Genomic DNA, 15,596 nt, shown 5'->3' with positions numbered 1-15,596 from the left:
TTTAAGCATATGAGGATTTTATCCCTCTCCAGTCGGTGGACAGCAAGGGGGTGAAGCAAGGGGAAGCACGTTCTCACCCCAACATGGCGAGATCATCAAGATACAGGCTGGAAGGAAAACCGTCGTCATGGCTGAGACACTCACTTTCCTCATCCAGCTCAGCTCGGCACTGCCTTAGTTATTCTTAGTTTATGAATCATATCATCTGGCATCCTATTTGCACAACCACCATTCTTTTTGGAAAGAAAAAAGGCATTATAAATAATTTCAGTCTCTGGGTAAAAGAAACTTACTTGAAGGATTTGATCTTCGGAAGACAAGACATCTTACGTTTAACCAAGTAAGTTATAATGCCATTCACCTGGTGTTCGGAAAAGGGGAGGCATCCCAGGTGTGAAAGTGTTCCACTTGACTGAACATCTTTTCAGCAACAGACCCACCTGGTGTACTCCCCCATCTCGCATCCTGAAGCTCCAGAGGCCCTGCTGGTAGTTCCTCCCCCTGGGCCCCTGCATCGGGATTCCCAGTCCACACCATTTTGTTCTTTCACCATATTTCATAGGAAACCCACACCTGGAAGGTTAAGGACTTATTAAGGGTCATGATGGAATCATATACTAACTCAGAGTGAAAACCTGCATTTGCGTCTCAGCAAAATACTCAACAGCCGTGTGACAGTGAAATTCACACACAGCTTTGGGTCTAATTACTGATCTGCAAAACGGGGGCAGTATTTCCTATCTCACAAGAAAACAGTAGGACTAGCCAGAATATAAAAGCGCCTTATAAACCAGAAACACCGCAAAAACACAAGGTGTAATGTCCACCATTCATGTTAGAACTTAAATTGAACACAGGTCACATCACTGTCTCCACAGATCTAAGAATCACATATAAGTTAGGTGTGAAATTAATGAAACAGGGTTTTATTTCCCCAGATACACTCACTGCCAAACTCTTACCGGACCCGTCATTGGGCACAATTTCTCCTTCAGACAGGTCTGCAGCAAAGGGAGCAAACATACTCATTGATTTTCCTTCACTTGTCCATATGAAATTAAAGGCTTTTTATAACCTTCGGCACAAAAGAAACTTAGGGGATTTAGGACTCCTCAGAGCGGCCGTTCCCACTATTTCAACAGTTATGTCCCCTCTGCCTTTGACCTCAATATGTAAGCTTCCCATGGCTGTCCACATGGCAACAGCCCTGCTCATGGTTCAATACTGTGTAATTGGGTCCAGCGCCCCAAAGGCGTCTGAACCCTCGCGTGATGGAGCACACACACTCAGCGCCCAAATACAAAATGCAAGAGTACTTACTATGTAGCTTTTTAAAACTAAGCGCCCCATTGCAAACGTTCAATTTTAATCCCAGATTTTATTTTGCCAACACACAACGGGACAACCTGCCCCCACGGGGGGAGCACAGGCTGACCACGGCCCCTAAATTAACCCCTCAGGAGTTGGACACAGAAGTGAAGGTAAGAGCCAGGCTTGCTAGCTCTGACCACCGGCACCAGGTTCAGACCACTGGCATTCTGTCTGCTACGGGAGCCTGGGGACAGTGAGGACCCCTCCCGAACCCATGTCCAGTAACCACGGCGAGGCGTGTACACCCCAGACACGGGCCAACACCCCACGTGGCTTCCCGCCGCCCTCACACCAGGCGCCGGAGGCTGGAGGTTAAGTGCCAGCCAGCACATCACTGAGAGGACCCCAAGGTCAGTAACAGTGAGTCTTCATGGACATCAGGCCACAGGCTGGCAAACACACCAAGATCAGTGACATAGAATATATGGAAAGTACTTAAAATCTTTCCCCCCAGTTTTTATATACAGCTTATTTCACAATCATTCTGCTTTCCCTGTGGAGATAGAATGTATCTCAAAAGTCAAATACTGCCACGTGCTTAATCCGCTTGATGCTTCGTTATTTAGTTGTTATTATGAAAGTCTGCACAAGTAAGTACCGCTGCTGCTTTACTGCAAAATCAGTCATTCTCGTAACTTCCAGTTATTGGTACCAGCCGAGTAGGCTGTGTCCTGATCGACGGGGGAGTAGGTGCTGTGAGACCACTAAGCTCAGGGGTAGCACCCCAGCCCACTGTGTCGCCCACAGAAAACAGAATTTACTAAGCTCACTCCTGCCTAGGCTTGATTTTCCCAAATGGCATGGAGATTCCGAGGGAACGGCCCTGACAAACCGATATGGAATCCAGACCATCAAGGACTAAGGAGCCCCAGCCCCTCCACTGGTCGAAGGCACACCGTCTGGGAAACACGCTCACAGTCCGCGTTCTCTCCCACGGGAGGTACAGCAGACGCATCACGTGACGGTCATTACACGTAAGTCGTGTACGAACTCGTGAGACATGGAGCAGCAGAGGGAAGATGAACCAGCCTGCCAGTCTCCCGCTGCAGCGAGGGGCCACCCCAGCTCCTGGCCCTTCGGAGGCAGCTCCCCCCAGACAGGGGGTGAAGGAGGTCAGGACCCAGGGACAGCCTCTCAGCAGCCGTTCTGACAAAGGTCATACTGAGACAGGCTGGGCCCCTGTGCTGCAGGGCCTGCACCTGGACACCCGTCTCCTCAAGCAACAGATACAAAGAAACTGTACAGCACTGAAAATAACTGCATGCTTGTGCAGCTGGGGCAAATTGTGGACAAGATACAAAAAGAGCAAAAAAACCCAAGTGCCACGTCTGAGGAGCCGGGAGCCAAAGCAGGGAAGAGGCCGACTGAGCCACCAGAACAAGGGAAGGGAGTCAAGGCGGACGTGAACAGGAAGAAAAGCTCAGAGCCTGGGGCGGGTCCGTGCATGTGCGTGTGTGTGTGTGATGGGGCAGGTGTGTGCGTGTGTGATGGGGCAGGTGTGTGTGTGTGTAAGTGGTGGGGCAGGTGTGTGTGTATGTGTCTGATGGAGCAGGTATGTGTGTGTGTGTGTATGTGGTGATGGGGCGTGCGTGTGTGATGGGGCAGGTGTGTGTGTGTGTAAGTGGTGGGGCGGGTGTGTGTGCGTGTGTGTCTGTGGTGGGGCTGGTACATACATGGGTGTGTGTGTATGTGTGTGTGTTTGCGTAGAAGTTTCCTCCTTCACAACAGACATGCTTTATGCACCCAACTCCCAGTGTTCCCAAGAAAAACATGAAAAATAAGGTCATCTACAGAGGTGCTCAACAGAATTCAGTCTGGTTCTTCACATCATAAACCAAAATGATCACAGGTATCGAAATAGCAGGAGAAAGGATGAATTCTGTGTCCCACAGCAGCCAAGCTGACCCCAGAGCAGGGCGACCTCATTACACTTCCCCGCAGCCCCGCTGAGCATATCAGCAATGAGACACCAGAAAACAGGTGGGTCTTCTTCCAGACATTCAGCTACAACATACGTAAGTTACTGAAGCATACAGTACTTTTTAAATAACTAAAAATCAAACAAAACGAAAAGCCATGATTCATCCCAAAGTCGATCTTTTTTTAAAATCGTGGTCAACTACACGTAACGTACAATTTACCATCTCAACCATTTTTGAGTGTTTAGTTCAGTGGCGTTAAGTACATTCACACTGTAGTGCAACCATTGCCACCGTCCACCTGCAGAATGTTTTGTATCATCCTAAAATGAAACCCTCTACACAGTCCAAAGTTGATCTTCTTAATCAAAAATTTGAAAAGTCTTCTATAAAGCCACTAAGGTAAAACCAAATCACATTCAAGTTCCTAAGGACCCTATTTGCCATTAAAATGCAAAAGCAATACCACTGTGTCTTGAGTCTGAAGAAATTTCCAAACATTTCCTAAATAATTAAGCAGCTTCAGACATATTAGATCAAATTATGTGGGAAAAACTAAAATTCTCACACCTTTCACCTCTAAAAGCTGTAATTTCAGCCAATTCCTCTTTCTCCCCATTTAATACGATTCTTTCCCATTTCCACACCTAATGTCACAGCCTCATTCAAGTCCTTGGCAGTGACTTCAAAGCGAAACACTCTATTATATAAAAATGTTTTTAAGGAAACTGCCTAGCAGATGGCATCAATATTCAAGTCATAATGGAAGGCAGCTTTCTTGGTTCTAGAGGTTGGTTATCTGCATTGTTAAGAAAAGCAAATAAAGCGTCTCAATTTGGAAATATTTGCTATATGAACTTGAAACGTCTTATATAACTGTCTAAAAACAGAAAAAACTCATTTCAATGTTTAAAATCCACTTAGATCCCCACAGAACAGTACTTAACTTTTAATTAATTTTATCATTATTTTTGATGCTCCTCAGAATCAGTAATGACTCACCTGGAAGAGAGAAACGTATCTGGAAAATTCATTCCAACTTTAAATTGTGTTATACTCACAGTTGTTGACAGACACAGTTTGCAAAATCTTTGTTTCTTCACATGTGACTTGTTCATATTTTCATTACTAACCAAGACTTTCAGAAAATAGAAAGAGGCTCAAAAAAATATCTAACTATGTTCTAAACAAACTTCCCTATAAGCAGTAAATTTGCTCAAGTTTGCAGCTGAGACATAACTGATTGGGCAAACCAAAACAGAGACAGGTCTATGAACTTTTTTGAAAAATAATAGAGTCGGTAATATAATCTATCCATAATCATAAGTTAAAAAAGAAACTAAGATCTTATTTTTCCAAAATACTCGATGCTTTACATTGGACTGCATGGTATAAAACAGTGCCTTGTCAGTTACGAAGGGGACCCCGGTAAACATACCAGCAGGTAAAGATGCTGTTTATGATAAAAGGAGAGAAATTCCCAACAGAGTACATTCTTCTAATTATCACAGAAGAGTCCATTATGATTCATTTTGTTTAGCTAGAAAACACATAAGGAAATGTCAGAAGCCTCTGTTTCATATCCAGCAAAAGTATCCCGAGACACAGACACACATATTGGGCAGGACACAACTGATTCTAGAAATGAATAAACTCTGATAAAAACCCTGTGCAAAAAAAGAAACAGCATCTCGATCTTTTCCTCAGGACTTGAGTCTCTGAATAAAACCCTTTAAGTTAGAGCGAGTGAGACCCAGATCCACAGGATAACACGCTTCACATAAATCATTCTCTTTGTTTAACTTGAAAACAGCAAAGTTCCAAAGGATTTTTTTTCAGACTTTTTTCCCTCCATCGTGTTTCCTTAAAAGTAATGCAAACCACCTTACTTACAACCTCTAACCACGTACATCTGCCTGACAATGAGAAATCACAGGGTCATAGAATCTCCCACTTCAAGACATCCATCCTATTGTTTTATTCATTGAGTTCCTCGAGGTTTGAAGAACATAACACCTGGCCAGTTCCTACCCTGATTGCAAGGAAAGCCTTGATGGCAAACAGGCTCCAAATCCATTCCATGCTAGCCAACAATGTGGTTTGCCTTAATAAATATCATCCACAAAGGAAACAACTTTGAAATTAATATATTCAGCTTTATAAGATGACCGGTTTCCCTTCAAAACCCAGTGCAACAATCATCTGAATCTATTTCCTTCTTCACATAAAAACAGGTGTCTCAGCTCCGGTCACAACTCACTGTAGAACTGAATCCCATTTTTTTTTTTTTGCTTGTTTCATTCAATATATAAAACAACCACCTTAGAAAACCAAGATATCTAAATTATGCAATCATATTTCTCAATTTTCCACGGATATAACACCAAGAATCTCAAATCAGAAGAACAAAATGCATTTACCTGTGTTCCTGTCTGGTAAGATACAGCAATGCTTCTGCAGAATGCCGGGCAAAACCTGTTTCAAAACAAATAAATACAAGACATGTGGTTATCATTCAGGTAGAGAAAGGCATCTCATTAACCGTTGCAAGTGTTTTTCTAATAAGGCCATTCAATGTTGCACAGTCAACACGCCCAGAACGATCTAACAAATTAAACAGTGCTGAAAAATTCTGATACATACATTTTTCATCAAAGAGGTTAATCAGAATAGGTAAGTGTGCTGATTATATATGCTGCTCCTAGGACGGTAATGGAGTTCTGTTTAATGTATGTCTCTAATGGGTCCTCAAAGTACCTGGAAAGCTGCACTCAGGGGATGCCTACAATAAGGCAAATGGGCCCACCAATTCTGTGATGGCTTTTAAAATATGAGATGCAATTAGAGCCTGAAAATGGAGGCTTGATGGGGCAGTTCCTTGGGTCCATCTTCTAGGATCTAAGCCAAGACGCTTTTATCAAGGATGAGTCACAAAGAAAATGTGAAAGAAAAGCCTGTGTTTACACACACAGTTTGGTAGTTAAATGTGAAGGAAATATCTTATTTGATAAGCAAAAGGAAGGTGAAAATAATGAAAAATGGCTTTCCCAAGAAACTTCAGCACTGTAACGCAACTGCAAAGCGCAGACTTAAAAAGAATTTGTGACTGAAGAGATCTCTGTGGGAAGTTTATGATTATGTTCTCTCAACTCAATTAGGGTAAAAGCTGAACTTCCGTCTTAAATCCTCTACCGATGAGGATGCAACCATTCCCCAGCCCTCCCTGATTACAAACCCCAACATTCTCAGCCAAGAAGCATGCGTTACCCCCCTCTGGAGCAAATGAATCAGGCAGTGGAGGGGAGAAGCGGGTGTTGCAAAGACGCTGCAGTCTCAATGCTGCCCTCAACCAGCTCAGGGTCTGCTGAGTATACAACAGGCTCTAGTAAACATGATCAATGAATGCAGAAGTTCTTCTCCAGAATAATGATTCCCTTCCCTTCCACGCCCTCACGATACCTCTACGTCGAGACAAGAAACCCCGGGACCATGTTTGACACTCATCTCTCCCGGCCCTCGATGTCCAACTGTGCAAACACACACACACACACACACACACACACACACACACTTCACATCCTGGGCTCCTTGTAAATCTGCATCCCTTCTGATTCCAAAGCCAACACACCCACTCACTGACCTTCTCCAGCACTTTCCAGAGGGACGCTCCTTGGCTTACCTATCCATATTTAAGACTATGGGCTAATCATTGTCGTAAACGTGGGATCAGACAAGAATGGTCAATGGGTGCTAAGGCTGGGGGGATTTTGATGAGGAGATCTGAGTGGTTTTAAAGAATCCCCACAGAGCCCCAAGGGATGCGGAAGAGTAGTAATTACACCCGAGAGAGACGTGACCAAAATGAGCATCTCTGCCAGAGGAAGTGGGCGGGGCCAAGGGAAAGACCCCTGTACAGCAGGAGCCTCAGCTGCCGGCTACACAGCACCCTCTGTCTACACGGCATCCTCCGTCCACACAGCACCCTCTGACTCTGGGTCCTGGTTTTCTTTTCCTAACTCTTACCTTTGAAATTATTTCCAAATATGAAGTTTTTTTTGAGTGTTGCTCTTGCTCCCTGACCACCCTCTGCTCTCTGGGCCCTTTCCTGTGTCATCACTTTCGTTGGCCTCGTGAGGAAGCCAGGTGGGCTCCAGTCAATAAGCCACTTTTGACTGGATGCCCTCGGTCCCCGAGGTTCGTGGATGAGTGAAGAGCTATGCTGTTTAAACAGGAAATAACACTGTTCCACTCTGAGATGCAGATGGCAATTCAGTGTCAGGACGTTACTACATGTTCAGTTAACCGTTCTGGCCAATGGCACGTTGGCGAAGCCACCTTAGCTTAGTCCCCAGAAGAGGCCACGTCACCTCCTACCAGCCGCCCCCGCCACGTCGTGCTGCCCGGACGGCCAGTCCCACGAGGGTGTGGGGACGCTGCTCGCAGGTGGCGGTAGCAGGAACGCGGAGGTCCGGTGCCCGCTGGCGTCCCCCTGGCAAGGCCGGGCGAGTCCTGTCTGCGCCCCCTGGCGCCCCCTGCTCAGCTCCCCACAGGCCAAGGATGGTTGGTGCCGCTGGCTTTGAAGGGTGGAGGCCCCGAAGCCTCTGCCCAGACAGAGGGCGCAGCACACACGTGGTCCCCGTGTCTCTGCTCTCACCTCCCAGGCAGCCGGCAGGGTGGACCGAGTGCACGCGAGGAGGACACCGGCCAGAGTGGATGGGCCAGACGTGCTCAAGGGCAGGCGATGTCACTGCCCCGGATGTCGGGGCGGTCACCGCACGCAACACTGCTCGTGAGCATGGGCGCGGGCAAGGCTGCAGCAGGAGGGCTGGAGCTGGGGTGCGGGTCAGGACTGCTCCGGGCAGGCGTTCAAACCCTGGGCCGTCACCCGGCAGGCCTGGACGGGAATTACAAGGACCAAAACCGGTAAAGTCACACCAGCCAAGGGGCAGCAACCGCCTGCGTGGGTATCGCCGGGGGCTGTATGCAGACTGCAGGGATCCCGTCGGGGACTAGGGGCCGGAGCCCCGGAAGTCGCATTCCTCTCAGCACCTGGGCTTTCCTCCAGGTTCCCCGTGGTGGGGTGGTGTCCCCGAGACCCGCTGCAGGGGGCGCCCCCTCAGCGGCACTGTCCGCGCCCCGCGAAGTGCTCTCCCCACAAAAACGGGCGTGAGGAACCTCCTGGAGACGCGGGTGTCCACGACCTTGACAGTGCTGATGGGCTCACAGGTGTGTACAAGTGTCCAGACGCAACAAACTGTGCACTGAATGTGCGCAGACTTTGTATATCAGTTATACCTCAGGACACTTGATAACAAGGTTTCTGCTCCAAATTCTCCGTGAATTTCTGCTGCGCCTTTAAACACACGCATGTGCACACACACACACACACACACACAGAGACACCGCACGTCTAACGAGCTCCCAGCGCTGCTCACCTGCTCAGCCCGAAGAACCACCAGTGCCCAGGCTGCGCCCAAGCAACACGGCCACGTGTCTAATGAAACCGTCCCGCCGGTGCACGTGGTCAAGGTTTAAGTGGGTTAGAGCGACTACAGTAAAAATCCACAGGCACAGAAAGAACAGGATGGGCGAGCACAGAAGAAAGAGACTGCAGCGTGCCTCTGTGAGATGCAGGGCTCTCTCTGAAGAGCTGGCAGTCGGGGACCCGGCCGCCTCCGGAGCAGTGCCTGCAGGGGCCCCAAGGGCAGCAGCGAGGCCGCTGGAAACCTTCACCCAGTGCGGCCCCTCCAGGTGCCCACACAGGCAGCCCAGCCCCTCTCCAGCCACCAGAGAACGCGCTGAACTAGAGGAAAACAGCACAGGCTCCAGCGGAGCCCTGGGTGAAGACAGGAGAGCTAAGTGGCTGGCTGGCTGGCTCCCCTGAACCCTCGTCCCACCTTCCTCCGGAATGAGAGGGGCTGAGCTTCCCCCCACCTACCCTCACCCTTCCGTTCTCCTCTGAAAAACAGAAAAATACCCCCTATGATGTGGGCCTCCAAATGGAAACTCTGGCTTCCCATCAGGTCTCTGTGTAGTCAATTCCACCAGCCAACAAGCCCCATTCATCCACCAAAACATTTTCCATAAATTTTAATCTTTCACTTAATTAGGGCTTACAGCTGAGGACTATCACACATTTAAAGAAAACTCCCACTTTGAGAGACACTCAGACAGAAAACTGGAATGAGAGAAAAGAGAAGCATTACAGGGGAAAAGAGAACATTTTCAAATAATGATAATTAATATTTCAGAAACTGAGAGAAGATAATTCGTCCATGACTCAAGAAAAAGATGTTAAGTTTATGAAAGGAAAATGCACAGAACAAGAAGGAGCTTTTGGAAGTTAAAAACAGGAGAACCAATTTTTTTACAAAAAAATAAAGAGTTGAAAAAAATTCAAGGAAATAACCCAGAAGGTAGATTTTTAAAAAAATACAAAGTTAGGAGAAACAAAGAAACAGAAACGTATTTGGCCATCCCTGGAGTATCTGACCAATGGCGCATCCAGAATGAAAGGTCCACGAAACAGAAGGGAACACAGTGCCCGACAAGCCACAACAGGCCCCGTGTCTAAGGGACAATTTCAAATTTGACAGGACCCCAGAGCGCCCAACACAGAAGGGCCAGCCTCACACACACTACAGGGAAACTTCAGCACAAAAGGAGGGTTCCAAACGCACCCAAGTGCAAGACACTGGATGCCAGGAAATGCGGGAACAGGGCCTTGGAAATTCTAGGGGAAACTGCCCCCAACATCGGCCATGGATGAAAGAGAGACAAAGGGCCAAGGAGGAGAACCAGATCTTCCTAAATGACCCACCGAACCCCCAAGAGGCAGCTGCCAGAGGACGTTCTCTGTGGCCGCCGCGAGGACCCGAGGGGTCCAGAGGCGGGGGTGTCACGCAGAGGCAGGGGTCCCAACGTGGCGCCTGGGCGGTGGGCCAGCACGCGGGGTGGGGGGACGTTGCCCAGATAGACAGCAGGCTGAGGCTGAACACGCAAAAAAGAGGTGAAAATGCGACAGAGACGTTAAAGAGAAAGCCAGGCCTTTTAAAAAAGGCAATTAACGGTGAATGAAAAATGTTACCAAAAAGGCACAATCCTATCAATTTAATGTGATATAAGTACTAACTATTAATTTATCCCAAAGTCAGGATGTAACCACACTGGGCATTTGGGGATGGGGAGCTCCAGCCTCCCCCGGCCGCAGAGGGAAGTCAGGGGAGGGGGAAACGGTGAAAGAACGGGGACGGGGACGGCGTCCCTGGGTCCAGGGCGAGGTATGAAGGAGGTATGAAGCAGCCGACTCCACTCTCTATCATAAGCCTCTTAAAACGACTTCTCTTTTTATAGTATGTACATGTGTAAATTAAATGAACTTACAATTAACTCACATAAAGTAGTGCATGGCAAGTCTGCACAATGATTTTTGCAACTACAGGAAAGCAGAACTAAAATGTCCTTAAGGGCTTCCCTGGTGGCGCAGTGGTTGAGAGTCCACCTGCCGATGCAGGGGACACGGGTTCGTGCCCCGGTCCGGGAAGATCCCACATGCTGCGGAGCGGCTGGGCCCGTGAGCCATGGCCACTGAGCCTGCGCGTCCGGAGCCTGTGCTCCGCAACGGGAGAGGCCACAGCAGTGAGAGGCCCGTGTACCACAAAAAAAAAAAAAAAAAAAAAAAAAAATTGTCCTTAACAAGAGAAAATTTAAAACAACCAAGACACCTATTTGAATTCAAGTACTTCTACTAGACATTTTTACATCTATCTCATTACAATTTAGATACATCTAGAAACTCAGGCTTCACCTACTTACTCAACACACACATCCAGTAAATCCAGATAAAAGCAAACACACAGTTAAAAGCTAGAACAAAATCTGAGCAAACCCAGCCCTGACCCAGAGTCACTTTATGTTTATAAAGGGATATGGAATAAGGAATTAAAAATGAGGCAAATGCTTACATTTAAGCAACAGTAATGAAAACAATGTGGTGCTGGTGAGAGAAGAGACAAATGGATCTGTAGAACAGAAGAGACCCCCACAAACACAGTCGACTGATCTTTGACAAAGGAGCAAAGGCAACACAATGGAGCAATGACAGTCTCTTCAACAAACGGTGTTGGAACAACTGGACATCATGTGCAGAAAAATAATAATAATCTAGACACAGACCTTACACCCTTCACATAAATGAACTCAAAGTAGATCACAGCTTAAACGTAAAAGGCAAAACTATAAAACTCCCAGAAGATAACATGGAGAAAATCCAGATGACCTTGGGTGTATGGTGATGCCTTTTTAGATACAACACCAGAGGCGTGATCTATGAAAGAAATAATTGATAAGCTGGACTTCATTAAAATTAAAACCTTCTGAAAGATGCTGTCAAGAGAATAAGCAGACAAGCCACAGGCTGGGAGAAAAGACACATGTGATAAAACCTGTTATCCAAAATATACGAAGAGCTCTCCTAACTCAATAACAAGAAAACAAACAACCCGATTAAAACATGGTCCAAAGACTTTAACAGACAGCTCAGCAAAGAAGACATTCTTGCAAGTAGGCAAGAAAAGATGCTCCACATCGTATGTCATCAGGGAAATGCAAATCAAAACAACAATGAGACACCACTACACACCTATCAGAATGCAAAACAGCACAGACACTTTTGGAAGACAGTCTGGGGGTTTCTCATAAAAGTAAACATACTCTTATCCTATGATCCAGCAGTCAAGCTCCTTGGTATTTACCCAAAGGAACTGAAAACTTTTGTCTACACAAAACCCTACACACTTTATCCACAAATGCCAAAACTTGGAAGCAACCAAGGTGTCCTTCAGTGGGTGAATGGATAGATAAACCGTGGTCCCTCCAGACAATGGAATATGATTCAGCTAAAAAGAATTGAGCCTTCAAGCCATGAAAAGACATGAAGGAAACTTCAATGCATACAACTGAGTGAAAGAAGCCAATCTGAAAAGATTACGGACTGTATGATTCAACTCTATGACATCCTGGAAAAGACAAAACTGTGGAGAGAGTGAAAAGATCAGTGGTGAAAAGAGGGAGCACGGAGGGTTTTTAGGGCAGTGAAACTACTCTCTATGACTCTGTAATGATGGATACAAGTCACTATACATTTGTCAAATCCACAGAATGTTCAATGCCAAGAGTGAGCCCTGATGTAAGCCAAGGACTCTGGGTGATGATGATGTATCATTCATTGTAGGTTCATGGATTGTAACAAATGTCCCATCTGGTGGGGGTGGTGACAGTGGGCTGGGGGAGGGGCGGGGAGGGGTACATGGGAAATCTCTGTGCCCCACCCTCAATTTTGCTGTGAGTCTAAAACTGCTCATGAAGTGAGAGAGTGGCATGGACATATATACACTACCAAATGTATATAGTGGGAAGCACTAGTGGGAAGCAGCCGCATAGCACAGGGAGATCAGCTCTGTGCTGTGTGACCACCTAGAGGGGTGGGATAGGGAGGGTGGGAGGGAGACGCAAGAGGGAGGGGATATGGGGATATATGTATACATATAGCTGATACACTTTGTTATACAGCAGAAACTAGCACAACATTGTAAAGCAACTATACTCTAATAAAGATGTTTCAAAAAAAGTATTTTTGAAAATGCACATATTTTACCTGAAATTGAGGCATTTCTCATTTCATCACAAAGTGAACAGACATTGCTGCCCCATGCCCCCTACTCCAAGCAGAAAGACGGGGCCTTTTGTTCTGCGGGGCTGGCTGGCCTCTCTGGGAGGAAAGGAGAGGACAGTGGTTCATAATCAATCAGACCTAAGACTTGGGGTGACTTCACTAACCAAGTCTCAGCCCTTCAGGATGAAATGCTATCAATGAACCACTCTGCAAAACAAACGTTCACAGACACACCATGTAAAGAGTTCATGATTTAATAGCATGTTGTGTAATAAAAAGATAAATATCAACATACAAATTAAAAATCAACTCACCAGATGGAATGAATCGCCCCTTTCCACTGCTGCAGTACTAAGAAAACATGAAAACCTGCGCTGATGTTCCTTCCAACGACAGAAGCGCTACTTTCAGGGCAACAACAGAGGCCTCTCCTCCAGTCCAGGGCGGGGCGGGGGGCAATGGGGAGGACGGTGTGCTATGTGTCACTCACAGAAACACACCGATGTGGACACACTGATCTCCCTGTGCTATGCGGCTGCTTCCCACTAGCCATCTATTTTACATTTGGTGGCGTATAAACGTCCATGCCACTCTCCCACTTCATGAGCAGTTTTAGGTTCACAGCAAAATTGAGGGTGGGGCACAGAGATTTCCCTCCACCTCGTCACACCCATGTGGCCCCAACCCCCCGGCCCTCCGGGAAGGTCTGCTGAGGGTCCAGGAGGCCCGGATGCGTGCCAGCTCCACGACAGCCTGGCCCTACCACGTGGGCAGAAGGTCCCCAGGGAGCCGTGCCCAGGGCTGCAGGGCAAACGCCTCGCTGAGGCCACACGAGGTTTGTCTGCTTTTATGGCGGTGGGGGGGCAGCTCTCAGCTGCTCAGAAACAACCCAGGAGGCTGGGGGCCCACACGGCCCCATCAGAGCCAGGATGTAGCCCCTGCCTGGGCATCCTCCCCATCAAGTACCAGCCGCGAGGAGGCCAGGGGGTGCCAAGACGCCGGGGGTCCGAGCAGAGCTTCCCCCGCTTCACGTGGGGACGGTTCTCCAGGCCCACAGCTCCAGACAGGGCAGCGCGGCGTCCCCAGACTCAGCCCCCAGCAGAGCTGTGGTTTGCTGGGTGGATCTTTACGTGCTGTGAGAGCCGCACAAGCTGGGTGCACGGCCGGGGCACTTCCCAGCCTTCAGGGAACCACGGTCCAAAAGGGGGCAGGGAACCCGGGACCCCCCACACCCCGCCACCAGAGGCCTCTGTGCCATCAGGACTCTGGCCAGAAATGCCATCTTTTCTCCTGGATGCCCTCTCTGGGGGCGCCCTGAGCTTGGCCTCGGAGGCCAGCCCTGCCCTCCTCCCCACAGCAGGCAGGCCATGCTCAGCCCCGACCTGTGCGCTTCCCTCCGCTCAGAAACGCCCTCAAGACCTGGTCCATGGGCGGGAGTTTTACGCACAACTTGACCAACCCTGGGGCGTCCAGATTAAACGTCCCCCCCCAGGCGAGTCTAAGGGTGTTTCTGGGTGAGACCAGCATGACCCAGTGGACCCAGTAAAGCAGGTCTCCCTCCCCAGTGGGGGGCCTCACCCAGTCCCCGGAGGGCCTGGACACACAGCAGGAGGACGCGGGGGGATCTCCCCGTGCCCGTGTGGAGCCCGGTCGGGTGGGGCCCTTCACTCCCTCCCTCACTGAGCACCTTCCGTTGGAGGTGACCAGAGCGGGCACTGCTCATTCCAGGGTCACCCTGAGGCTCCCCTCTTCCTGGCAGTGGGAATCCGAACATGACCCCCTCCCGCTAAGTGGAGCTCAGAACCAGCCTCTGGGGTCTGAGGAGGTGACTCTGGTGTGTGACAGGGTCTCTAGGGTTTGGAAGATTCTGCCCCCCAGGACGGCCTGACTTCAAGCCTCACAGGGTCAAAGGCTCGACTTCTGAACGTCAAGCACAGGAGGCCCTTTATTATCACGTCTTCTGACTGCAGAGGGGGAGCCATGGATAGAAAGTTCCAAAACACATGTGCGCACACACGTGCACGCACACACACATGCACGCGCATACAAGCGGGCGCACACGTGCACACACATGCGTGCGCACACACATGCACACACACACATGCATTTTGTCCAAAATCATCCTCCCCGTTACAAGTGGAAAATGACCAAGAAAAGTTGCAGATATTTCCATTCTTATCAAAGAGACCATTTAACTTTTTACAGAACATTCATCTGAGCTTAAAAATAGCAGGCGTTGGCACAGAACGAGTTTGGACTGGCTGTTTCACAACACCAGCGCTCACTGTAGCTTTTTCTAAATTTCAGGAACCGTTGATTGAGGAGGTTAAGAGCTAATTAAGAGCTAATTGAGAACTTACATTCGTATAAACAGATCTGAAAAGGCGTAACAATTTAAATGATGAGAAGAAACACCATTTCTAACTTTTTTAACAGATCACTGAAAAAGGACAGACTTAAATTCGTGGTCCTGTAGCCTCCCATTAACGGGAGGCTGGAGGCTTGATGTGGGGTCATCTGGTCCCAGAGAATTCAGTCCACGGAAGTCAAAGGAAGTGGAGGCCACCAACACTTTAAATATGCTTTGGGGGCTTCAAATAGCTCCATTATTCTTGTAAAACTAATGGTAGTTG

General features: G+C 48.2%; 1 protein-coding gene across 1 annotated transcript in view; it reads right to left on the bottom strand.

Moving 5' to 3' along the window:
* Positions 1-15,596, bottom strand: part of DLGAP2 (DLG associated protein 2) — a gene marked incomplete at its 3' end in the record, with an annotated part of 747,505 nt that overhangs the window by 562,101 nt on the left and 169,808 nt on the right. Inside the window, exon 3 of the mRNA XM_081221055.1 lies at positions 5,711-5,765. Within this exon, the coding sequence (XP_081077181.1) occupies positions 5,711-5,765 (55 nt within the window). The remainder of the gene's footprint in view (positions 1-5,710; positions 5,766-15,596) is intronic.

This window comes from Mesoplodon bidens, assembly GCF_964165515.1.
Source record: "Mesoplodon bidens genome assembly, chromosome: 20".
Taxonomy (NCBI): Eukaryota; Metazoa; Chordata; class Mammalia; order Artiodactyla; family Ziphiidae; genus Mesoplodon; species Mesoplodon bidens.
This window is presented reverse-complemented; position numbering and strand designations above follow the sequence as displayed.